At 49.5% G+C, this 25,891-nt stretch overlaps 1 protein-coding gene across 2 annotated transcripts in view; it reads left to right on the top strand.

The window, feature by feature from the left end:
• The first annotated feature begins 12,024 nt into the window (after window positions 1-12,024).
• The window catches only part of LOC123346537 (E3 ubiquitin-protein ligase TRIM7-like), a 28,011-nt gene continuing 14,144 nt past the window's right edge, over window positions 12,025-25,891 (top strand). The window contains exons 1-5 of one of the 2 annotated variants that reach the window (XM_044983991.1): window positions 12,025-12,072; window positions 19,660-20,051; window positions 21,343-21,438; window positions 23,561-23,767; window positions 25,528-25,550. In XM_044983991.1, the coding sequence (XP_044839926.1) occupies window positions 19,668-20,051; window positions 21,343-21,438; window positions 23,561-23,767; window positions 25,528-25,550 (710 nt within the window). In that variant the 5' untranslated portion in view covers window positions 12,025-12,072; window positions 19,660-19,667. Of the gene's footprint in view, window positions 12,073-12,689; window positions 12,759-19,659; window positions 20,052-21,342; window positions 21,439-23,560; window positions 23,768-25,527; window positions 25,551-25,891 lie in introns of those variants that run through there. The other variant, XM_044983990.1, reaches the window with a different exon arrangement.

Genomic DNA, 25,891 nt, shown 5'->3' with positions numbered 1-25,891 from the left:
GGTTTATGTATGATTGTGTCTTACTCCATCGGGGAGGGTACCACAAGTCCTCCAGGAATTTGAAAAAGTGTGTGTGTGTGTATGTGTGTGTGTGTTTGTATGTGTGCAGGGGGAGGGGGAGACGAGGGATGAAGGGGAGTCACTGTTACTGTAAACAGCCCAGAGGTACCAGCCTCTTTAGGTCTGCATGCCTCTGGTAGGGACACATGGCCTCCCCTTTCACACACACACCACACCCTATGTGCAGCCAGCAGAAAGGGGTGTCAACAGGAGCAGCGGCAGGGTTTTTGCTGCCCTAGGCGGGGGGTCCTTCTGCACGCCCGGTTTTCGGTGGCAATCCTGTGGCGGGGGGTCCTTCCGTGCTCCCGGTCTTCGGGGCACTTCGGTGGGGCAGGTCCCAGAGCGAGTGAAGGACCCGCCGCAGAATTGCCACCGAAGACCCGGAGCGCGGAAGAACCCCCCGCCACAGAATTGCTGCCGAGGGTGGCAAAATGCCACCCCCCAAATCCTGATGCCCTCGGTGACTGCCTAGGTTGCCAAAATGGAAGCGCCGGCCCTGGATGTCAAAGCTTTAACTGTCTGAGGAAGGTGGAGTGGGTTCAACTACTCAACCTTCTTAAAAATACTCTGTGTGGGGTGATTCCTCCACCAATGGCCCTTCATGGCAACCCATTGCATTATTCAAACAAGCAAAAAGCTTAGTTTAAACCTGTTCAAGTTGCTATGAGCAAATAATTCCCAACTCAGAACTAGAAAAGCCAGGCATTAGAATAAAGCCAGACACATCATCTTCTCACAGTGTCTTCTTTTTGCAGATACAGATTAACATGGCTGCTACTCTGAAACCCATCTTCTCACAGTGTCACAGGGGTGTTGTGAAGCACCATTATATGCCCTGGCAAAACAAAAGTTCTCCACCAGCCAGTCCCCAGTCAATCATCACAGTCAGCAAGTTAGGTGCCAGGGCCCACATGACCCAATTTGCCCTCCCACTCATCACTTCTGTCTACATTGATAAAGAAGAACTGGAAAATGTAGAATACTTTGCCTACCTTGGCAGCCATCTCTCACAGAGGGCTGACAGGGATACCTATACCTATCTCACAGAACTGAAAGGGACCCTGAAGGGTCATTGAGTCCAGCCCCCTGCCTTCACTAGCAGGACCAAGTACTGATTTTGCCCCAGATCTCTAAGTGGCCCCCTCAAGGATTGAACTCACAACCTTGGGTTTAGCAGGCCAATCCTCAAACCACTGAACTATCCCTCCCCCCTCCCCATGTTGAAATTTAGCACAGAATCCGCTGTGCCAGCCTTGCCTTTGGCTGACTGTCTTGCCAGGTGTTGAGCAATCACAACATCAGAACACATACTAGACATTTAGTTTATAAAGTGGTGGTAATCCCAACTCTCCTCTATGACTGTGAGACTTGGGTGACCTATAGAAAACACCTGAAAAACCTGGAATGCCAACACCAGCACCCCCACCCCACCCCCCACTGGCTAGGGGGAAAGTCGGCGCCTATGAATGGGAGGATCATTACATTAATGTCAGTGTCCTCCTTGAGGCCAACATCTTCAGTGTTGAGGCCCTGATTATCCAGATGAGTGGAGTGGGTACTGTGTGCAAATGCCTGATCTACGCTTACCCAAAAAACGGCTGTATGCCCAACTCACCGAAGGAGAAAGGAAACGGGGAGGCTAAAGAAGCACTTTAAAGACACCTCAAGATAAACATCAAGAGATGTGGCATCGACACCACACACTGGGAAACAGCAGCCCAGGATAGGGATAACTGGCAAAGACTTGTCAGAGAGGGAACGACCACTTTTGAGGAAAATCGCCTTGCCCTGGTGGCAGAAAAACACCAGAAAAGACAGGACAGACAACTGTCATGCAGCAATCGCCGCCCAACCCTGTCTTCCAACACCACCTGCAATGTCTTGCAATGAGCCTGTGGCACAAGGATTGGCCACTTCAGCCACCTAAGGCCCCATGAAAAATAAAACCCATTAAAGAGATTATCCTCGACCTCGAGGGATCGCCAATGATGATAATGATACACATTTTATACATGGGGATACAGGCACAGAGAGATTAAATGACTTCACCAGTCTCAGAACCAGGAACTGATTGCCAGACTCCTGAGTGCTATTTAAGTTGAGCCATAGCTGCTGTGTTAGCACTTCATGTGTCCATTGAAAATCAATGAGTCTTACGTCACTTCAGTTCTTTTAAAAATTCCAAACTTTGCACCTTGTACACACAAAGTGGTATTCAAAAATATATTATGTAGTTGTGGCTAAATAACAACCAGCTCATATGATTTTAAACATCCTGCTTCCCCCCACCCCCAGCCTCTTCAGCCAGGCTTCCCCCTTTTCCTCCTTACCCTCAGTTGAGGGGGTCTCTCCCTGGCCCTCTGCTGGGTCCCTCTCCCACAGGGGGTTCCCTCCTTCTTTGGTGAGACCCCCACACAGCATAGAGCATAGAGTCCCAGCCTAGAGCTCCTCCCGACCCCAACCCCAGCACACAGAGATCCACAACCGTAGAGGTATGGTGTTACTCCCCCTTTAGCCCTCCATGAGCCAAAGAGGGTGCTGGGTGGGGGGGAAAGAGAGTGGCTGGCTGAGTCCTCCAGGGATCAGGATGGTGGGGGCTAGAGGAGCCTGTTTTATGGGGTCAGATGGACACCTCATGGACGCAGTGTGAGCTGGGATTGTTGGCCTTGGTAATGGCACAGAAAAGAGAGTCCCCCTCCCACACCTGCTGCACTCCAAGCTCCTTGGCCCCAGCCCAGAGCCCCCTCCCACACCCTGAGTTCCTCATTTCTGTCTCCACCCCAGAGCCCACACCCCCAGTTGGAGCCCTCACCACCCCCGGCGTCCCCAGCCCGCTGCCCCAGCCCAGTGAAAGTGAATGAGGGTGGGGCAAAGCGAACAACGGATGAAATTGGGCTGGAGTGAGTGCGGAGCGGGGCTGCAGGGAAGGGGTGGGGCAACAGTGTTCAGTTTTGTGCAATTAGAAAGTTGGCAACCCTATCTGTGCCCCACCCTACCTTCTGCTGGAGCTGCCACCAGGTGTGCTGGAGGAACTGAGCTGGGAGGACTGAATAGGGGCATTGGGGAAGCCAGAGGCAGGAAGAGGGATTGTATTTATGGGGACTGGGCCTTTGCAGGGGAACTGGGAGGATTCCCCTGACACAGCTGCCTCCAATTCCCAGCACATGAGGAAACAGTGCCATGGTGAGGCCTGGATGTGCCAGAGCCTTGGCACAGAGATTCTCGGATCCCCCAGAAAGCCACCTAGCTCTCCCCAAGTCCTGAGCCAGCCAGTTGGAGAGCTCTTCATCCACCTCTGCTTGTCACCGAGACCAGGGCCGGCTCTAGACCCCAGCGCGCCAAGTGCGCGCGTGGGGCAGCATTTTGCTGGCAGGGCGGCAGGCGGCTCCGGTGGACCTTCCGCAGTCATGCCTGCGGGAGGTCCACCGGAGCCGCGGGACAAGCGGCCCCTCCGCAGTCACGTCTGCAAGAGGTCCCCCGGCAGCGCGCCCCCTGCGGCATGCCGCCCTGCTTGGGGCGGCCAAATTCTTAGAGCCGCCCCTGACTGAGACACTGGACACAGACCTGCACAGCCTCAAGCCTCATGCCCCCTGCTACATTTCACACGGGTGACTTTCCCTTCCCATGCCCCCCAAGTATCCCTGCTTCACCCCCAGTGTCTCCAAAGCCATGCTCAGCCCCTACATGGTCTAGGGGCCTTGACTGGTCTGGGAGTCACTGATTCCATCCTGCCCCATCCCTGCTTGCTCCCTGTCACCACAGATCCCAGTTCCATACAGATTGGGTCCCTAACTCACCAAGGTCACAGCTGGGAGTCAGCGCTAGCTGGTACTGGTTGGAAACCTTGACGAAAAATTCAGTTTGATTCTCTTTTCCCTCGGAAGTGGTGGATCTGAGCAGACCCATTGGCTCATCTTTGCAAAACTCTGCCAGGCTATTCGGGTTTGGGGGAATAGCTATCTATGCCTTTAAACATTTTACAGTCAAAAGGAGCCCATGTATGAACTCTCAATGCAGGGTCTAGGTATGAGAGTTATGATTGTTAGATGCTTCTCTACCAGAAAAGTCGGAATCCTACATTAACTTGTTTTCTCTTCATTTTGGGAAAATATACCTGTAATTTTCAGTCACCAAAAATGTACCTTTGTGCAATTTCCATTCAGATGAGAAAGATTCTAAAAGAATTAAAAAAGGTGAAAGATACGATTTCATGCTGTCACAATCATGGTGAAATTTCTATCATTAGCATAATTGGTTTAATTGTACACCCAATTTATATGACAATACAAACACTTTGTTTCAAACAAATAACAGAACTTGTTGAGTGATAACAATATATTTGCCTATCCCTTCATTTTATAAAATCCTATTACTTAAAAAGGAAGGAAATGAATAGTTAAAGATATCAACAGTCTCCTACCTGCATAATACACAGATAATCTAATGAAATTTAGTAATACCCATACTAACACAACCTTGACTCTGATTCAAAATGAAAAGTATTCTTTCACATTTAAGGTTGTTGTGATGAAATATACATTGCTTTATACTTAGTAAGAATAATATGTTCATTGTGTGGGCAGCATATGATTTGTGATCTCCTTAAAGCCATCTTTGCCCCATCCCCTCCATGCCTACTACAGTGGGAAAACAGAGAATTGGGTTCTTCTATTTTAAGTAGGGCTGTCGAGCAATTAAAAAAATTAATTGCAATTAATTGCGGTGTTAAACATTAATAGAATACCATTATTTAAATATTTTTGGATGTTTTCTACATTTTTAAATATATTGGTTTCAATTACAACACAGAATACGAAGTGTGTACAGTGCTCACTTTTATATTTATTTTTATTACAAATATTTGCACTGTAAAAACAAAATAGTATTTTTTCAGTTCACCTAATACAAGTACTGTAGTGCAATTTCTTTATCATGAAAGTTGAACTTACAAATGTAGAATTATGTACTAAAAAACTGAATGCGATGTAAAATTTTAGAATCGACAAGTCCACCCGGTCCTACTTCTTGTTCAGCTAATCGCTCAGACAAGCAAGCTTGTTTACATTTGCAGGAGATAATGCTGCTACCTGAAAGTGAAACAGGTGTTCGCATGGTATTTTTGAAGCTGGCATTATAAGATATTTACATGCCAGATGTGCTAAAGATTCATATGTCCCTTCATGCTTCAACCACTATTCCAGAGGACATGCATCTATGCCGATAACGGGTTCTGCTAGATAACAATCCAAAGCAACGCGCACTGATATGTGTTCATTTTCATCTTCGGAGTCAGATGCCACCAGCAGAAGGTTGATTTTTCTTTTTTGGTGGTTCGGGTTCTGTAGTTTCTACATCAGAGTGTTGTTCTTTTAAGACTTCTGAAAGCATGGTCCATATCTCGTCCCTCTCAGATTTTGGAAGGAACTTCAGATTCTTAAACCTTGGGTTGAGTGCTATGGCTATCTTTAGAAATCTCACATTGGTACCTTCTTTTTATTTTGTCAAATCTGCAGAGAAAGTGTTCTTAAAATGAATAACATGTGGTGGGTCATCATCCAAGACTGCTATAACATGAAATATATGGCAGAATATGGTTAAAATAGAGCAGGAAACATACAGTTCTCCCCCAAGGAGTTCAGTCACAAATTTAATTAATGCATTTTTTTTCACGAGGATCATCAGCATGGAAGCATGTCTTCTGGAATGGTGGCCGAAGCATGAAGGGGCATATGAATAGCACATCTGGCACATAAATACCTTGCAATGCGGGCTATAAAAATGCCATGTGAATGCTTGTTCTCATTTTTAGGTGACATTGCAAATAAACAGTGTGCAGCATTATCTCATGTAAATGTAAACAAACTTGTTTCTCTTAGCGATTGGCAGAACAAGAAGTAGGACTGAGTGGACTTGTAGGTGTAAAAGTTTGTACATTGTTTTGTTTTTTAGTACAGTTATGTAACAAAAAAATCTACATTTTTAAGTTGCACTTTCACAATAACTAGATTGCACTATAGTACTTGTATGAGGTGAATTGAAAAATACTATTTCTTTTGTCATTTTTACAGTGCAAATGTTTCTAATAAAAATAATAATATAAAGTGAGCACTGTACACTTTGTATTCTGTGTTGTAACTGAAATCAATATATTTGAAAATGAAGAAAAAAATCCAAAAATATTTCATAAATTTCAATTGGTATTCTATTAACAGTGTGATTAATTGCAATTTTTAAAAGTGAATTGCATAACTGCAATTTATTGACAGCCCTAATTTTAAGGTGATATAATTCATGAACCCATTGTCTAGAACCTGTCAAATTGTGTGGAAAAATTCTATTTTAGTCTACCGATTTTGAGATCAAGATGAAATTTTTAGAGGATTTAAGAACAGGTGGATGGATTAGAAAAATGGAGTTTATTGTAAACATTGCACTAGTAACTATGGAGCAACTGCTGCCAATGTATAATGAAAGACTATGCATAAGAACGGCGATACTAGGTCAGACCAAAGGTCCAACTAGCCCAATATCCTATCTTCCGACAGTGGCCAATGCCAGGTGCCCCAGAGGGAATGAACAGAACAGGTAATGATCAAGTGATCCATCTCGTCGCCCATTCCCAGCTTCTGGAAATCAGAGGCTAGGGGCACCATCCCTGTGCATCCTGGCTAATAGCCATTGATGGACCTATCCTCCATGAATTTATCTAGTTTTTTTTTTAACACTGCTATAGTCTTGGCTTTCACAATATCCTCTGGCAAGGAGTTCCATAGGTTGACTGTGCATTGTATGAAGAAATCCTTCCTTTTGTTTGTTTTAAACCTGCTTCCCATTAATTTCGTTTGGTGGCCCCTAGTTCTTGTGTTATGAGAAGGAGTAAATAACACTTCCTTATTTACTTTCTCCACACCAGTCACGATTTTATAGCCCTCTATCATATTCCCCCTTAGTCTCCTCTTTTCCAAGCTGAAAAATCCCAATATTAATCTCTCCTCAAGTGGTAGCCGTTCCATACCTCTAATCATTTTTGTTGCCCTTTTTTGAACCTTTTCCAATTCCAATATATCTTTTTTGAGATGGGGCGACCACATCTGCACGCAGTATTCAAGATGTGGGGGTACCATGGATTTATATAGAGGCAATATGATATTCTCTGTCTTATTATCTATCCCTTTCCTAATGATTCCCAACATTCTGTTCGCTTTTTTGACTGCCGTTTCACATGGAGTGGATGTTTTCAGTGAACTATCCACAATGACTCCAAGATCTTTCTTGAGTGGTAACAGCTAATTCAGACCCCATCATTTTATATGTGTAGTTGGGATTTATATGTATAGTTGGATGTATAGATGCAGGATCTTTAGAGTGACATTTTTTAACCTGAAGTAATGAAGGGCACAATTCTTCCATCAGTGACATAAGTGCAATTTCCTATTGACATCAATGAGAGGTGTATCTATGCAGGTGTCAGAGCCAGGACTAGAAATGCAAGAGTCTGTAATTAGTCACGTGCTCAGTTCATAAGACAGTGTGGTGCCTTATGCTACTGAACTGCCCGTTCTCTGTCACTAGAGGGCGCAGTAGCTGTTCAATAGTGTAACTGGCTCAAATATAGGAGACCAAGTTGGAGGGCCCTTTTATTGCTCCCAATGACATCAGTGGCAGCCTGACAAGCACTATTGCCTGTAGCTACAAAGTCAACTGGGATCTTCCCAAAAACTGTGACCTGAACCCTTGATTCCTTATTATCTCAAAGCCAAGGCCCTGCGTGGCTGTGAGGGAGGACACAAATAACCTGCCAGGTTTAAGCAAGATCAGTGATACGTTTTCAGCCCTAGCGAACAGTGTCTGTCTGTGTAACAGGGCTCCTTACCTCTGCATTTCTTCTGTATGTTGTGTAGAATTGTGGATTTTTCAGAGAAATTCCAGCTGCCCCATTTCAGTTCAGGAGAAAGAGACAAAGGATTCTGAAACGTCTTTCTTTCATATCTAGAGAAAATGACCTATTATTAGTGAATGTTATCTGAATCTTCAGTCCCCAGTGATCAAAGCTGCCGAGTCCAGATTTAAGTCCCTCGGCTCTCCTGATGAGTGCTTATTTCCCAGTCCACCAGTAACTGAAAGCATTTTAACTTCTTTAATTTTACTGTTGTACATTCTTTTACAATCAGCACAATAACAAGGAATTTTTTAAATATATTAGGGATAAAAAAAACCCTAAGGATGACAGAAGCACAAATTTTAACTCTAAGCATTTCTAGTCCTGACTCTGACACCTGCATAAATACATCTCTCATTGATGTCAATAGATAATTGCACTTATGTCACTGATGGAAGAATTGTGCTCTTCATTACTACAGATTAAAAATTGTCACTCTAAAGATCTTGCATCTCTAAATACAAGGTTTATTAATCTTGGAACAAACTACCAAGGGAAGTAATAAGTCTTTAATCTCATGAGGTGTTCAAGTCAAGCCTGGATGCCTTTCTGAAAGACATGCTTTAGACAAACACAAGTTATTAGGCTTAGTGCAGGCTAATTGGCTGAAATTCTCTTAATGTTATACAGGTCAGACAGACTTGATGATCTAATGGTCCCGTCTGGCCTTAAAATCTATGACCTTGACCACTTCTATGCATCTTAAAATGTAGGGTGTATTGATGGCCCCATTCTTTTCATCACCGTGCCCAAGCACCTTTCCAGAATCATGAAGTGTGAGGGGGAGTGCAAAGGAGCCACATACCTGCTCAACAGCGGTGACTCTAGGAAATGGGGGCATGGAGTCGCCCTTGCTGCTCAAGGTGCTTCTGATGTCCTAAGGGGGTCGGGGGGGGGGAGAAAGGAACCTCAGTCCACATGCAGCACACTGGGATCTTGCACTGAAGTGGATTTACTTTGCCTTGAGATATAAGAGGCAGCTTTAAGTTATTTTCCGGCTCACAGTTCCCTTTATTTACTTTCCACAACCCTGGAGATCACTTTTGGAGTTTAGTGTTTTGGAGAACTTCCAATACTCAGAATGTGAAAATTATTTTTCTTTTACTGGTCTGAGTGTGACAGGGAAATCTTGGAGCAGTAACCACTGAGATTTAGCTACTGGAACTGAGCAGTGTGGAATAGGACAGAGGATCACACAGTGTAGCAATACAAGAGCGTTAGATTTTGCAATAGCACATTTTAGGGAATTTAGTTTATGTAGTTTAATGAGTAGAGCTGCTTGCAATTTGAAAAATATTTTGTTATGAATTCAGTCCCTTTTTTGTTTAGCAAATTACATGATTTCTGTAAGTTTATACGATATTCCTAAGTATAGAAATAACAGTGGGGTACAGGCCAGGATATTTTCTCACTGAGTGATACTGAATGTGACAGTAAGGGTCTGGATAAATAATACAAACAAAAATAACAAAAAGTTTAGTTACTACATGAAGTCCAGATCTTTTACTGGCTCCAGGAAGATGGGATTTTTTAACAGGGCTTTTCCATGTCTCAGATCTATGACTCTGTGACCTTTCCTTCACAGGATAAATAATTTAAATGTCAACAAAATACACATTAAGTTATATTGAGACCTCTGATTCTGGAATCTGGTACCCATGATGCAGACCGTCCCCTCCCTGTATAGGGATCAGGGGTGTTTTCACCACAGTCTCACCTGCAGCTATTCACTTGCTGACTGCCAACACTTCTTGTATAGCTCATAGATCAGGGGTCTCAAACTCAAATGACCCCGAGGGCCGCATGAGGACTAGTGCATTGGCCCGAGGGCCGCATCACTGACACGCCCCCTTGCTGCCCCTGGCCCCACCCCCAATCCACCCCTTCCATGAGGCCCCGCCCCTGCCCTGTCTCTTCTCCACCTCCTCCCCTAAGCGCGCGCAGTTTTAATAAATATATACACTCAGTAATGCACCTCACTCAAAGGACAAAACACGCACTTAGATTTACTGCCTAAGGCTCTGGGAGGGAGTTTGGGTGGGGGAGGCGGTCTGGATGCAGGCTCTGTGCTCGATGCAGGCTCCAGGCTGCGGCAGGGGGTGGGGGTGCAGGCTTTGGGACGGAGTTTGGGGATAGGAGGGAGTGCAGGGGTGAGGGCTGTGGGGCTGAGGGTGAGGGGTACATGATGCAGGAGGGGGCTCAGGGCTAGGGAAGAGGGTTGGGCTGTGGGGTGAGGGCTGTGGATGAGGGGTTCATGATGCGAGGGGGCTCAGGGCTAGGGAAGAGGGTTGGGCTGTGGGGTGAGGGCTGTGGATGAGGGGTTCATGATGCGAGGGGGCTCAGGGCTAGGGAAGAGGTTTGGAGTGTGGGGTGAGGGCTGTGGATGAGGGGTTCATGATGTGGGGGTGCTCAGGGCTGGGGCTGAGGATTAGGGTGCGGGGGGATGAGGGGTTCATGATGTGGGGGCGCTCAGGGCTGGGGCAGAGGATTAGGGTGCGGGGGATGAGGGCTCTGGCTGGGGCTGAGGATTAGGGTGCAGGGGGATGAGGGGTTCATGATGTGGGGGCGCTCAGGGCTGGGGCTGAGGATTAGGGTGCGGGGGGAATGAGGGCTCTGGCTGGGGCTGAGGGTTTGGGGTTGGAGAGGCTCAGGGTAAGGGCAGCCTGCCTTGCCAGTACTGGCGGAGGGCAGGCACTAGGACCCTGCGGCAGCAGACAGCAAATCTGCTGGGAGCCGATCTCAGCAGGCAGGGGAGAGGCGCGCTGCGTTCTGTCAGGCAGGGACGCAACACAACGTGGCGGAGGGGGGGGGGACACGCGGAGGGGGGGTGGCAGGCAGGGGCTGGGACCTGCTCCAGGCAGGGTCGCGGCGGCGGGGGGAGACCTGCGGTGGCCGGGGCCGATCCAGGCAGGACTATTGCTGGAGCAGGGCGCCCAGCCCTGAATATTGCTGGGGCCCGGGCCCCACACAAGTATATAACCTGCCGCCCATGCCCCCCGGCCCGGCCCAGCCCCGGCGGGTCTCGCTTCCCTTCCCCCCCCCCCCAGCCCGGCCCCGGCGGGTCCCGCTTCCCTTCCCCCGGCCCAGCCCCGGCGGGTCCCGCTTCCCTCCCCCACCCCCCGGCCCGGTGGGTCTCGCTTCCCTTCCCCCCCCCCACGGCCCAGGCCCCCGCTTCCCTTCCCCCCCCCCAGCCCCGGCGGGTCCCGCTTCCCTCCCCCACCCCCCGGCCCAGTGGGTCTCGCTTCCCTTCCCCCCCCCACGGCGCGGGTCCCTGATTCCCGTCCCCCCCCCCAGCCCGGCCCCGGCAGGTCTCGCTTCCCTTTCTCCCCCCCCCCCCCCCAGCCCGGCCCCGGCAGGTCTCGCTTCCCTTTCTCCCCCCCCCCAGCCCGGCCCCGGCGGGTCCCGCTTCCCTCCCCCACCGCCCGGCCCGGCCCCGGCGGGTCCCGCTTTCCCCCCCCCTTACCCGAGCGCGTCTCCGGCGAGGCCTGAGCTCCCAGCCCCGCCCCCTCCCTACGCGGCTCGGATCGGGGCGGGGCTCAGGCGCTCGGACGGAGACTCGGCGCTCTATGCGCCGAGGCTCCAGGAGAGGGACGGAGGCGGGAGCCTCCGCTTTTCTCTTGGGGGCCCCTGCGGAGCTCCCCTGGGGAGCTCCGCGGGCCGCAGGGAAGAGCTCCGCGGGCCGCATGTTTGAGACCCCTGTCATAGATCAACTCAGAGCCGCCCGGGGGGGGGGGCAAGTGGGGCCGTTTGCCCCAGGCCCCGGGCCTTGCAGGGGCCCCCACAACAGCAGAGCAGCTAAAGGGGAACGGGGGGGGGCGCTGCCGCTCCCCCACTAAGCACATCCCCTTAGAGCGGCCTAACCGGGAATTGGTAAAGTCTGGAATCCCCTCCCCACCAGCAGAGGGCGGCACTGCTGATTGGCTGCCGGGGCCAATTGAGCCGCTCCCATTGGGCCTCCAGCAGCCAGACCCCGCCCCCTCGCGCTGCCTCAGCACCTTGCGGGGGCGGGGCTGTGCGCTGGCAGCGGGATTAACTTGGGCTCCAGAGGCAGCCGGGGCTGGAGCTGCGCGGGGGTGAGAGGAGTCCCGGGGAGCAGGGGGAGGGGGACTGGGCAGTCAGGGAGCGGGGGGAGGGGTGGATGGTTCGGGGGGGGGGGGGGACGAGGGGCTGGGGCAGTCAGGGAGCAGGGGGAGCGGTGGATGGTTGGGGCTGGGGGAGTCGGAGCGGGGGGAGCGGTGGATGGTTGGGGGGGGGAGAGGGGCTGGGGCAGTCAGGGAGCAGGGGGAGCGGTGGATGGTTGGGGCTGGGGGAGTCGGAGCGGGGGGAGCGGTGGATGGTTGGGGGGGGGAGAGGGGCTGGGGGAGTCAGGGAGCGGGGGGGGGGGTTAGAGGGGAGGAAGTCTGGGTGTCTCTCCAACAGCAAAACACAAGCCTAGAAAAGCAGCCTTCAGTGGGAAGTGCTCTCCGCTGGCCCCGGCAGCCTGCACGGCCCCCAGCCTGCTTGCCTGAGCTGTATTATTAATGCATTTTAGTTGGAAGATGCAGCCTGAGTGATTTAAAGGCCCCGACGGCTGCTGAAAGAGCTGGGAAAGTTGCAAACTGTCTCCGTTGGGCTTTTCATCTGGGTCATGCAGTGCAAACCTGCTTGAGGCACCGCACAAGAGCTATGTATTGAGGCAGGCCATGCAGCTCACAGCTTGTGCTCTTCTAAGCTTGCAGCCATGGCAAAGGATTTGGGAGCAGTTAACAATTCTGTGTGGGTAAGAGATTTTTCATTTCCTGGGCCCTGCTACCCAATGCCCAGTGCCCCACAGGGAGGCTGAGTGAGTAGCCCGGCTCCGGCTTGTCCTCTGCAATCCCTTCCCTGCTTCTTTCCCTTGTGTTTGCAAGGGTCTCATTAACATGCTGCATCCAAAAGCCCCTCTCCCAGGCCTTCCCTCCAGAGACCCAGCCGCCTGGCTTCTCCTTCCTCACCTTCTTCTTCTCTCCCCTCTGTGGTTTTTCTCCATGCCCTGTCCCTTGTCTGTGCTCCCTCTCCACCCCATGCACTGTATTAAGCGCGTCTCTGCCTCACTTGTTTATGGGCTCTGCTGGGATGGCAGAGGCAGCGCTATTGTTGTGTTCTCTGCTAGGTCTGTTTGGATCAGACTCTAAAATCAAACGCTCCCTTTGCTAGCAGTATCCCTCCGCCTGCTCGCAAAGGCTTCTGGCTAAACATTAAATCCAGGTGCTAGGGCAGAAGCAGCTACCCATGTACCCTCAATGGCAGGAGCTGTGTGTGGTCCCTCGCTGCCCCCCCACACACACACTTTGGATTAAGGGGTGTGTCTTGGTGTATATTGGGGGTCTTGTTGGGGGCGGGGAGGGGTTTGATGGGGTGTGGGAGTCCCGGCAGTCTGTCTAGGGGCAGGGTGTGGATAAGGGTCAGGGCAGTCATGGGACAAGGAGGGGGGGATGTTGGGGGTTCTGAGGGGGGCAAGAAGTGGGAGGGAGTGGATGTAATTAGTAATTTGATATGTTGAGTGGCGCCTTTTTTGTGTGTTCGCTCCCCCTGATGTTAGAACCTGCCCACAAGAATATAGTGTTCTGTAGTATTACAATATTTTTTTTATGGAAGGGGCCCCCAAAATTACTTTGCCCCAGGCCCCCTGAATCCTCTGGGCGGCCCTCATGATCAACTTATTGAGAAGTGACATTTCCTCATTTAATCTGTCGATATAACCATCCCTCTTCTTTACAATGTCCTGCTCCAACTCATCCAGCTTGAGTACTTGTGCGGCAGAGTCTTCCCAAAGGTACCTCTCCTCTTCCCCCTGAGGCCCTGCCCCCGGCCAAGCTGGATGCCAGAGTGGGGCTGGGGACCCCAGGCCCCTCCACTTTACCAGGATGGGGAGGGGACAAGAGCAGCCCCCTGCCCATGTCCTCATCCCCCAGGTCCCCCGCCCTGGGCAGGTGGAGGTTCTGCAGCTGCCTGAGCAGCTCTTACCCCAACTTGGCTCTGGCCAGGGGGTGGGGCCTTGGGGGCCGAAGAGCCTCACCCAAGCCATGGTAACTGCCACCTGGGGAGCTGTGGGGAGCCGTGGACCCTTCAAGTGCCCTGGGTGGGGAGCCCGGGGGGCTAGGACATGGGCTGGGAGCTGCTTTCAGATCCCCACCCCAGGCAGGTGGAGGGTCCATGGCTCCCCACAGCTGCCCCTGGGCTTCCCTGGCCAGGGTCTAGCTGTCAGCCTGGCCAGGGAGCGGGGCATCAAGGGAAGAGGAGGGGCAGGGGAAGGACTCACAGTGAAAAGTGGGAGGGCCATGGCAGTAGCACTGCCGGACTCTACCAGCAGGGCTGCTGATGGGGGGCGGGTGGGGGAGAGCCAAAGGGGCTGTGTGCGGGTACCAGTGGCCAGTTCTTACCAGTACGCTGTACTGGCCCGCACCGGCCCACTTTCACCTCTGATTATTGGGTGCTGATATTATCGCAAGCGATCTAAAAGATTTTATTGCAAGATTGGCTTGCAACAGCGGCAGCTCCAGGCACCAGCACGCCAAGCGCGTGCTTGGGGCGGCAAGCTGCGGGGGGCGCTCTGCCGGTTGCCATGAGGGCGGCATACCTGCGGAGGGTCCGCTGGTCCAGCGGCTTTGGCAGACCTCCCGCAGGCGTGCTGCCAAATCCGCGGGACCGGGGACCTCCCGCAGGCGTGCTGCCAAATCCGCGGGACCGGGGACCTCCCGCAGGCATGCTGCCAAATCCACGGGACCGGGGACCTCCCGCAGGCAAGCCGCCGAAGGCAGCCTGCCTGCCAAGCTTGGGGCGGCAAAATACCTAGAGCTGTCCCTGCTTGCAAATCTCTCTGTTCTTCAGATCATTAGTCCTCAACCTTTCCAGACTACCGTACCCCTTTCAGTAGTCCAATTTCAGCCTGGATGGAAGGGCTTGGGCTTCAGCTTCAGCATGTATCTTAGCTTTGCAGGGCCCCTGCTTGCCATCCCATAATGCTGGCCCTGTACTTGCGATGCCCCTAAACCCTTCCCACAACACACACCCCCTACGGTTGAGAGACACTATATAGTGTATAGAGCAGTATAAACAAGTCATTGTATGAAATTCTCGTTTCTATTGAATTAGCTAGTGCTTTTTATGTAGCCTGTTGTAAAACTAGGCAACTATCTAGATGAGTTGATGTGCCCCCTGGAAGACCTCTGCTTCCCCCAGCTGTTTGCATACCCCTAATTGAGAACCACTGCTTCAATTTAGTATAATACACCGACCAGTGCAATCCAGAGTACCTTCATGTGTAATTCCCTTTTAGAACAGTCTCCATCTGCTACTACCAAGTATCATAAAACCGCACATCAAAAGTAGCTCTAGAAATCAAAACTCCTTTGTCTCTTGAGTACCCGCCCTGAACACCACTGTCTGCATATCACCAGAACCTTTCAACTGTGCCCCGCACACACCCACACCCACTATCAGCAGCTACCAGTCGCCTCTGTCTGTAGCAGAGGAGTTGATCTCTTAGTTTGATACTGTTTTGGTATTTTCTATTCCCTTTTTTTAATCTGCAGATAACATTCCAGATTATTCTGTCCATTTGATCCTCTTGTATAAAATTGTGTTTAAGTGCTTAATCTGTAAACAAAATGAAGCAAGATTTTGCTAAAATTCATCTCACTCCCAGTCAGTGGGATCAGTGGGGAATTTGCCTGATTCCTATAAAGGCTGTGTGACAGACCCAGACCAGTGGGGTACAGGAGTCTGGTAGAGGGAAATATACTGGTCACTGGATGAGCAGTTTTCTGTTCCCTGAGTGACCAGAGCAGGGGCTGCACTAGAGTAATCAGGAACCTGCTAGAACCAATTAAGGCAGACAGGCTGATTAGATCACCTGCAGCCAATCAAGGCAGGCTACTCAGGGCACCTGGGTTTAAAAAGGAGCTCACTTCAGTTTGTGGTGGGCCTGTGAGGAGCTGGGAGCAAGGAGCTGAGGGTGAGAGGACATGCTGCTGGAGGACTAAGGAGTACAAGTGTTATCAGACACCAGGAGGAAGGTCCTGTGGTGAGGATGAAGAAGGTGTTTGGAGGAGGCCATGGGGAAGTAGCCCAGGAAGTTGTAGTTGTTATTTTTACAGGAGGCACTATAGACAGCTGCAATCCACAGGGCCCTGGGCTGGAGCCCGGAGTAGAGGGTAGGCCTGGGTCCCCCCCCACCCCCCCAAACCTCCCAACTCTTGATCAGACACAGGAGGAGTTGACCCAGGCTGTGGATTCCACCAGAGGGGAAGATCACTGAGGTCAGCAAATCTGCCAATAAGCGCAGGATCCACCAAGGTAGAGGAGGAACTTTGTCACAGCTGTTAAACTATGGGGTAGCCAGAACGCAGTAGTAGTAAGGGGATCTGCCTCTGGAGAGTGGAGGAGCAGTGAAGGCAGAAATAACATCTTCAATTTCATTCTTTTCTCCCACACAATGGGTTACACTACAGATGTGCATCCACTTCAGAAACATGGCAGCTGGGTGTGACATCACAGGGCTGTGTCTCGGTTCTGTTACACCTGTCTAACCCCAATGAAATCAATGGAGTTGCACCAGGGTGAAGTGATTGGCCAGATTTGCAAAAGTTCTCAGCTTCCATTCTTCTCAGTGGAGAATCCCCATTCCCAGTGGGAGCTGCTGGATACTAAACACTACCAGAAACATGGTCTCATCTGTGCAATCTTCTCACACCTGATCTGTCATGTAACTACATGGGCAGCAGCACCTGAGAACCCAGTATCCTGTGGCTGAAAATTGACCTTTGCTCCCCAAAATTGTGATGCTTTGTCTGTTTCTCCATCACTGTCTAGACCTGTGGTTCTTGGAACAATGTAGAGGGCCACTTCCACTCTGCCCATTAGTAGCTAAATTAGGGCTCAGAGTATCTTGTGATGGACGCAGCAGTCATTGGGACTGAGGCCACCTCCTCTAGCACTCCATCTAACCATTATAGTGCAGGGAAGCCGGAAGGGTCTTGGGGGTGGAGTGTGGGCAGGGCCATGCAAGGCTGTTTTGGGAGGGTCAGCCTTCCCCGACCTCCGATACCCGCTGCCCATGTCAGGGGATATTGTGAAGGTGAAAAGTGTAACTAGGTTAAAAAAAGAATTAGATGAGTTCACAGAGAATAGATCCATCAATGGATATTAGGCAAGATGGTCTGGGTAGCAACCCCATGCTCCAGGTGTCCCTAAACCTCTGACTGCTAGAAGTTGGGGATAGAACAAGGGGTGAATCACTTGATAATGGCCCTGTTCTGTTCATTCCCTCTGACGCACCTGCCACTGTCTGACAGCAGGGTACTGGGCTAGATGGACCATTGGTCTGACCCATTATGGCCATTCTTACGTTAGCCAGACTTCCTTAACTGCATTGTATACAGAGCATTCCATGTGTGCAAATGCTTCCAACAATTGTCAGAACTCCAAAGGTGGATAGCCGAAATAACAAATGTGGACAAAAGGCTGAGACTTAATTAAATATGGTCTAAGAGTCAGGTGGGTGCAAGCAATAGATGTGTAAAAGGAAGTAAAACCCGACCCTCAGGGTACGTCTTTGCTACCCGCCGGATAGGCGGGTAGCAATCGATTTCTTGGAGTTCGATATATCGCGTCTCATCTAGACTCGATATATCGAACCCCGAACGCGCTCCCGTCGACTCCGGAACTCCACTGGAGCGAGTGGCGGTAGTGGAGTCGACGGGGGAGCCGCGGACATCGATCCCGCGCCATGAGGACGGGTAAGTAATTCGAGCTAAGGTACTTTGACTTCAGCTACGCTATTCACGGAGCTGAAGTTGCATACCTTAGATCGACCCCCCCCCCCTCAGTGTAGACCAGGCCTTAGTGGGACATTGGGATAGCAGGATGGCTGCAGACTTAATGCTTATTTCACCTTAAGGGAAGTCTACAGCCTCCTCAAACATAATTGAATGCTAAATAGCCACCCAAGAATGAACCTTGTGCATTTTGTAGAAGCAGCAACTGCTTCTACAGAACCAGACTAACACGGCTACCCCTCTGATACTTGTGCATTTTGCATCCCATTTTGCTACAGTGCGCTACCCCTGAATCCTCATGCCTGCTGCCCCGACTATGTCACTCCCCAGTGCCTCAGGCAGTCTTGCCTCTCACTGCCCCAAACCACACCACTCTGCAGGGGATGGTAGGGGAACCCAGGCCTGCTCTGTACTCTGGCTTCCGGTCCAGGGCCCTACAGTGAGCAGTTAAGGTCCAGATCTTCACCAAACCTTCTGCTGTCTTCCCTGGCTTACTTCCCACTGTTCTTCTTTAAGCTTCTCCTTCACCAGCCTTCCTAGACAGACCCCTCTGTTTTAGGCCTACTAGGTAAACCCTTCCTCATGGCTTCCTCTCACTTTTCTCAGAGGTTCCTATCTCCCCTTCCTTCTTCCTTACCTCGAGAGAGACTGCAGGCATCTTCCCTGCTGCCTCCACACTGTTGCCAGCCTCCTGGCTTTATAGGCATCCCTCCTGTTCCCTTACGGATGAGTTTCTTTCTAACTAGCACTCTCCACACAGCCTAAATTTACAGCTTAATTGGCTGATTGGGCCTAATTCAACTCTCTCAGGGCTGGTGTGAGGAGCACACTCCATCACAATGACTAAGGATACAATTTGTTCATGGAGATCACGGATTCCGTGACTTTAACGGCTCTCCGTGACTACTTCAGCTTCAGCCCCCTGCGGTGGGGTCCTTCAGCTGTCAGCCCCGCTGTGGCCATACCCTGATTTTCTACATTTTTCCGCATGATTGTTCTGTGAATTTTGCTTAATTTTACCGTGACAAAACTCTATCCATCACAATGACTAACCTAGCAGAGAAAGGTCTACACAATCCAGATCTGCTCAAAAAGCTAAAACAACACACAAGCCCCCGACATTTATCATTTTTAAAAATCTCATGATTTTTAATCCAGTCTCATGATTTTTGGAGGCCTCTGACTACAGATATAGAACCAGATCCTCACCAATGGAGCTATAGCCAGCTGGGATCTGGCCTTATTGACTCCAATGTAGTTACAGCCAATTCACACCATGTCTAATTCTTTTTTTGAACCACTGAATGATTTGTTTCACTTTGTCACAACAGGGAATCCCTCCACGGAGGGTGACCAGATATCCCAATTTTATGGGAACAGTCCCAATATTTGGGGCTTTTTCTTACATAGGCACCACCACCCCGTCCCAGTTTTTCACACTTGCTCTCTGGTCACTCTATCTCCACTACAGCAAAATAGTCCTCATTATCCATGTTTTAATTTCTTTCCGCAATGTCCTTGGGCTTGGGTCAGTAATGGGGGAAGGATGAGGGGACAGTGCTTCTCAGTGCTCTGTTATTTCATGCTACTTTGTTGCTACCTATCCAGGTTTTCCAATTATCCTTTTTGGAGATAGCTGTCCTGGGAAATCTGTACAGATACTCAGCACACACTGCCAGCTGTCCTGTTGCATGAGGGCAGGATCATCCCGGGTGTCCCCGTTTTTTGTCCCTCAGGGGTGATAACTCTATGCAGCGCTCTATTTTTCCTCTTCCTGCTCCCCCTCCCCTTGCAAAAGCTGCATCAAGGCTAGACAAACATTGAAGAGGAAAGTGAAAGTAAATATATATATTTTTTTCACAGCAGCCATCATGTCAGATATACACCCTGTTCAGGAGCTCCGGGATGAGCTGGCTTGTCCCATCTGCCTGGAGTCCTTTAAAGACCCAGTGATTCTAGAATGTGGGCACAATTACTGCCAAGCCTGTATCACTGACTGCTGGGGGGCAGCAGGCACAGGAGTTTGCCCCCAGTGCAGGAAATCTCTCCCTGAGGTGGAGCTGAGGCCTAACAAGCAGCTGGAGGCAGTGGTGAACATAGCAAGAGGCCTAGATGGAAAATGCAAGAAACATGAAGAAGTTTTCAAACTCTTCTGCAAGCAGGACCGGATCCTCCTCTGCAGGGTTTGCAGAGAGTCTCGAGAACACAAAACTCACCGAGTCATTCCCATTGAGGCAGCTGCAGAGGAGTGTAAGGTAGGTTATTTAGATAGAAATCGGACAGAGGGGGATAGATTGATTTGGACGCAACTCCCCTGCTTTTGCACTGTGCTTAGTTATTTACATCAGAACGAAATGAGTGTAAAACGCTGTTGGATCAGAATGGTAGAATTGATATCCATTTTTCACAGGGGTACATGGCTTGTAGAAGGCCTAGGAAGAGACAGTCTTTACTCCTCTACGTCCCTTCTAATTTTTTCTACAGTCCTATTCTCTGTATGCTTTAATTATATATTTTTTATTTTATTGCCTTATTTCCACCTCTGAGTTTTTCTGCTCTATTTCCCCCGCACCACCACCCTTTTTCTCCCCCCCCTCCCTCCCCCCCTTAGTCCTTGTTCTTCCTAACCACAGTTGGTTGAAAAATCTCCTTCTCGGGAGATTTTGAGGAAAAATTCTTTTTTTTTAAAAAAACCAAAATCCCACAAAACTATTAGTTTTTCAGTAAGAACATGCCAGTTTTCAAAAAGTTTAAATTTGTTTTTTTTTATCCAAAAAAAAAAATTAAGAAAAATCCCCTGCCCAATCTTTTGAAAAGCCTCCCCTCCCCGAAAAAGTGGATGAATTTTTTTGGACCAGTTTTACTGTTAACTCCTTCCTCATCTCCTTCAAACTGCACACTCTTTGCTCCGGGCACTCGTCCCTGCGCCCTCAATAGGTACTCCCCCTCTTCCCCTCATCGGCCTGGAGAAACTCCCTACCAAATCCTAAAAGGCGCCTATGCAAACAGCCCTCCCTTCTCCCCCTGGAGAAACTTCCTCCGCAGCCACCTCTCTCTGCTCCCACTTCCTGTCTTTAATGAACCCAGCTCCTTCCGCCTCAGCTCGGCGCTCTCATTATTCAGTCAGGGGATTTCTTACACCACCTGATTCCCCTCAGCTGAGTCTGTCTGGTTAATTGTCCCCCTTCTGAGCCCCTATTAACCCCTTCAAGGCAAGTGTGGGTTGTACACCCCATCACAGGCATGGGAGAGGCCTGCCTGGAGGAGCGGAGTAGGGGCTTGGAGCGGCCTGGGTGCCCGCAGAGGGGGGGAGGGGAAGTCCCCCTAATATTTCTAATGCGCACACACACATCCCCTCCAAAAAACCCACAACAATACAAAACAAAACCTCCCTCCACTTCCAGGTTTTCTTTAGCTGTAATAAAGAAGCAGTGTGGGGCACAAGTCTAATAAAAAAAACAAATCCTCGACAGGCCACATTTAAGGCTGACAAGTATTTTTAAGGTCACTTTTAAAGCTGATGTAATTTTTTTGGTCTTGCTGCAGGAGCAGCTTCTGAGTCATCAGAATCATTTTCAACGTGTGAGAAAGGAGCGAGGGAGACGGGCAGCTGCTGAAGAAGGGAAATATCAAACTCTACTGGTAAGCATCCACTCTTCACGGTAATCATTAATAGTCACCAGTGTTGACAATAGTTTCTGTCATAGGATGCACCTCTAGGGTGCCCCCTTGGGGTAAGAGGCTGCATCTCTCATCCCAGCTGTCCTTCCCTGGCTGTAGGTGTGGCTTGGAGTCAGTGGGGGGTGCACACTCTGGCTGTATGTCTTAGGAAGGCATCTTCCTCCCTTCTGTTTTTGTCCAAAATAAAAAAGGCGCAAACAATAATCCCACAAACCAGTCCAGGCTTCCCCCACTGTGCCTCACAGGGCAAAAGGTAAGTAGTCTCTGAAGTGGGGCTGGGCTCCCAACCCGCTGTGTGTGTCCTCAGAGCTCTAATGAAAAGAACAAAGTAAAGGTGGTCCCTCTACCTCTCCAGAGGGTCCAGGTGGCAGACGCTGTTCAGTAGTTTTCTGGGTGCTGAGGGGCTGTAGCTCTGCTTCCCGCTGGATGCCACCATGGCCTACGAGCCTCCCTTTGAAGGAGCAGCCCCTCTGCAGGTTTGACAGACCCCACAGGTGCGTGGGGTTGGGGCTGCCCGTCCTTCCTCTCTGAGTTTCAAAATGCTGGGAACCAAAACAACTCCCATTAAAGTCAACGGCAGCTGCCGGCTGCTTAGCACTTTTGAAAAATCGTACTTCTTAAAGCTTCTCCATAGGATGGAGACAGTTGCACTGCGCTACCTCACAGGGGTTTTGTGAGGTGCTAGGGTGATGGGGCCCAGATAAGCCCCATAGATAGCTTACTTATTTGGAAGCCTAAATAGCAATTAGTGTAAATCTAGGATTTAACAGCTACAAACCATTTGCAGTCAGAAGAGGGTGTGTAAATTAGCAGAGAGATTTCCCCATTGCAATAATTTTAAACACTCCCGTGCACACCTTGCAATTTGCCATCACACAGGGAATTACCCCACTTGGGAGCTGCTGGAGTTGTGTTAGAGCGGCAGCAGTCAATGAACAATCCCCGTTGTCAGACCAGCCCTTCTCTGGCAGCTGGGGTTTGGAGGCAAGTTTCCTTCCCAGGGCAGCTGCTAAGTGATGAACTGGGTTTCCCCTTCTTCTAGACCTGATGCACCTCATAGGTGTGACAAGATGGGCTGCTGGAGCCCGTGACAGTTCCTTAACCCCTTCTTAGCCAGTGCAGGGTTTGTGCACCCTGTTTAATGTTATGTATGTATAATATATGTACATTATAAAGTCAAAACAAAATGCTTCAACCGCCACTGTCAAAATGCTGTTTTTCAGAATGTTTATTTCATGGGAAATTTTGGCTTTTAGTTCCTATTCAGAATGGGATATTTTTCTCTGAAATGTTAGAATTTCCTAAGGAATGGAAATTCCAGTTCCCAGGCAGCTGTACTAAATATAGACTTAGGGCTTGTCTTCACTACCGCGGGGATCAATCCAAGATACACAACTTCAGCTTCGTGAATAGCGTCGCTGACGTCGTACTTAAATCTACTTACCATGGCTTCTTGTTCTGGTGGAGTACCAGAGTCGATGGGAGAATGCTCAGCAGTTGGTTTACTTTAGATTTACTTTAGATCTACTGTATTTACAACAGCTTCTTGTTCTGGTGGAGTACCAGAATTGACGGGAGAGCGCTTGCCGGTCGATTTACTAGATGCAATAAATCGACCCCCACTGGATCGATTGCTGTGTGCCAATCCGGCCAGTAGTGTAGACAAGCCCTCAGTAGCCAAACTTTAAGTTCTTTCTTTTGAAAATCTTGGGACTGGGGATTTGGGGTCAGAGTATAGGTCATTTTTTTTTTTCAAAAGTACTTTCAGTGGAAGATAGGGGCCTAATTTCTTAAATGCTTTTTGAATTCCCTCTCTTTTGGATCTAGGCTCCCTAGAAAAATCTCGCAGCTAGACACTCTATACTGAAAATTGTGCTTAGACACCTCCAAGTGAGACTGGCTCCAATATGATGTGTAAGGGCCATAGGGCTATGCTCACCAGCTGAGCATCTGCCCCACAGAGTCCTGCGCTGTGTTAACAGGGCTCAATTGCTCACAGCTGAAACGAAGTTGCTACTGTGAAGAGGAACTTGGGAATCCTGTTTCACTTTGTCACTGCCCTGTTTATATCTGTTCATGACAGAGACAGACAGAACACCAGAAGCAGGAGATTGTGTCTGAATTCAAGCAAGTGCACCAGGTTGAGCAACTCGTGCGGAACCACCTGGAAGACACAATACAGGACCTTGGGAAGACAAGGAATAAAAATACTAAGGGGCTATTACTTCTCGATAACCTGTTGGCTGAGATAAATCAGAAGTGCCAGCAGCCAGACATTGAACTCCTCAAGGTAAGACAGGCCAAAAATTTTCCAACAGTCAATGGGATTTAGACGCATATGTGCTTAAATCACTTTTGAAAGAGACTTACATTCCTAAATCAGTTGGGTGTTGCAGCACTGAGCCTAGCAATGCCTAAATGCCTTTAAAAATCTCTGTCTCGGTCAATATTAGGGTCCCATTGTGCCGGGCACCGCACAGACACACAGCGACAGACAGTCCCTGCCCCAGCTGAGATCAGGGCCCCGTTGTGCCGGGCGCTGCACAGACACACGGGGAGAGACAGTCCCTGCCCCAGCTGAGATCAGGGCCCCGTTGTGCCGGGCGCTGCACAGACACACAACGAGAGACAGTCCCTGCCCTGAAGAACTTAGAGTGTAACTAGTAAAGGTCAAGTGCAGGGAACTGTTGAGAGAACAAACTTTTACAGAAGAAGTGTGCAGACCTCTCCAGTTGCCTAAAAGATGTAGGCCATTGATTTCAGTGCAGCACAACTGTTTACACTGTGTCTGATTTTTCGCCCTGTGTGTATTCTATACAGAACAAGCATATGTGTGAAGTGCTCACATGCCATGGCATTAAATACGCTATAAAATTTTTACTGGATATTTATTTATTGCAGCAAATTGTGCCCCCCCCACACACACACAGAGCTAATCTGATTCTATCCAACAGTCTCACACACTTACACATGAGCTGTTTTGATTCCAGCCTGCATTCTCACACACAGACACATGTTCCAGTTTTCTCTGTGAGCTTCTCCGGCCCTCTTCTCTTTCTCATCTGTTAAAATGATCAGGACTGAAATAGTCCGTGCTGACAAATTGTAATCATTAGGCTTCAGGATCAACAATCAGTGAGACCAAAGAAGCGAGTTCTTTCCCCTCAGAGCTATTGTTTCAGGCTCTCTGTAGACCTCACTCCATTGGCCCCTTCTCTTTTCTGGTGGGACCCTCCATCAGCACAGCGGGGCCCACGGTCACTGCTCCTGCCCCACGCTGGGCAAGGGGCAGCCCCATCCCCCGGCTACAGTGAGGGGCAGCAGCAGGAGAGGAGGCGCACATGTGATGGCGGCCCTCACTCCATTGGTCACACTTTTATCACCTTTAGAAAGGTTTTTAGCAGCTACAAAGCCTGTAAACATACTTTTTTTTTATTCTAATCAAGGCTGAGATTCTACAGTATCTGCATATGTCATGCAGGCCCCATTACTATATCAAGCAGACCAGATATTTGACAGCCCTGCCATAGCCATAGACAGACAGATGGAGGCAGACAGTTTTGATAAATGGTAGAGATGGTTGAATAAAAATGAGGGGGGGGAGGAATGGCATCATACATTTTTCCTTAATTTTGTTTTTTTAATATTTAAATTCAAAATGTCAAATGTATTTCTCGCTTACTCCATGGTTGGTCAAATAAGAAGGGGAAATCCTGCAAAAATTTCCCATGTCATCGAAAGGTCAGAATCTAAAAATTCAACTAGCTCTGACATAAACAGTAATAATAATAATTAATAATAACACCCGGCTCTTGTATAGAGCTTTTCATCAGTAGATCTCAAAGCACTTTCCAGAGGAAGGTCAGGATCACTAATGCTGGGGAAACCAAGGCACAGGGAGAGCAAGTGACTTGCCCAAGATCACCCAGCAGGGCTCTGGCAGAGAACAGAGCCACACATGAAGTTTTCAAACATGCCCAACTTCCTATAGAGATCAAAATTTAAGGCAAAGTGAGCTGAGTTTCTTTTTATTTCCTTTTCCCTTTCTAGGACATTGACAGCACCTTAAGCAGGTAGGTGTCTCCTTAGTCAGCCTCATGCTTCATCACACTGGGGAAGGGTGCAAAGCCCAGCTGGGAATGTGTAATGCCCCTCCCACCTCATTGTCCTAGTGGCTAAGAGGATGGAACAGTGAAAGCATCACAGGAACGTACGAATTAACAGAGCAGATCAGACCAAGAGGCCATCTAGCCCGGTATCCTGTCTCTGATAGTGGCCAGTGCCAGCTACTTCAGAGGAAAAATGAGGAGTCCGGTGGCACCTTAAAGACTAACTGATTTATTTGGGCACAAAAGCTTATGCCCAAATAAATCGGTTAGTCTCTAAGGTGCCACCAGACTCCTCATTGTTTTTG

Source organism: Mauremys mutica, chromosome 12 (genome assembly GCF_020497125.1).
Source record: "Mauremys mutica isolate MM-2020 ecotype Southern chromosome 12, ASM2049712v1, whole genome shotgun sequence".
Lineage (NCBI taxonomy): Eukaryota > Metazoa > Chordata > Testudines > Geoemydidae > Mauremys > Mauremys mutica.
Note: the sequence above shows the minus strand (reverse complement) of the source record. Positions and strands in the feature narration are given on the sequence as shown.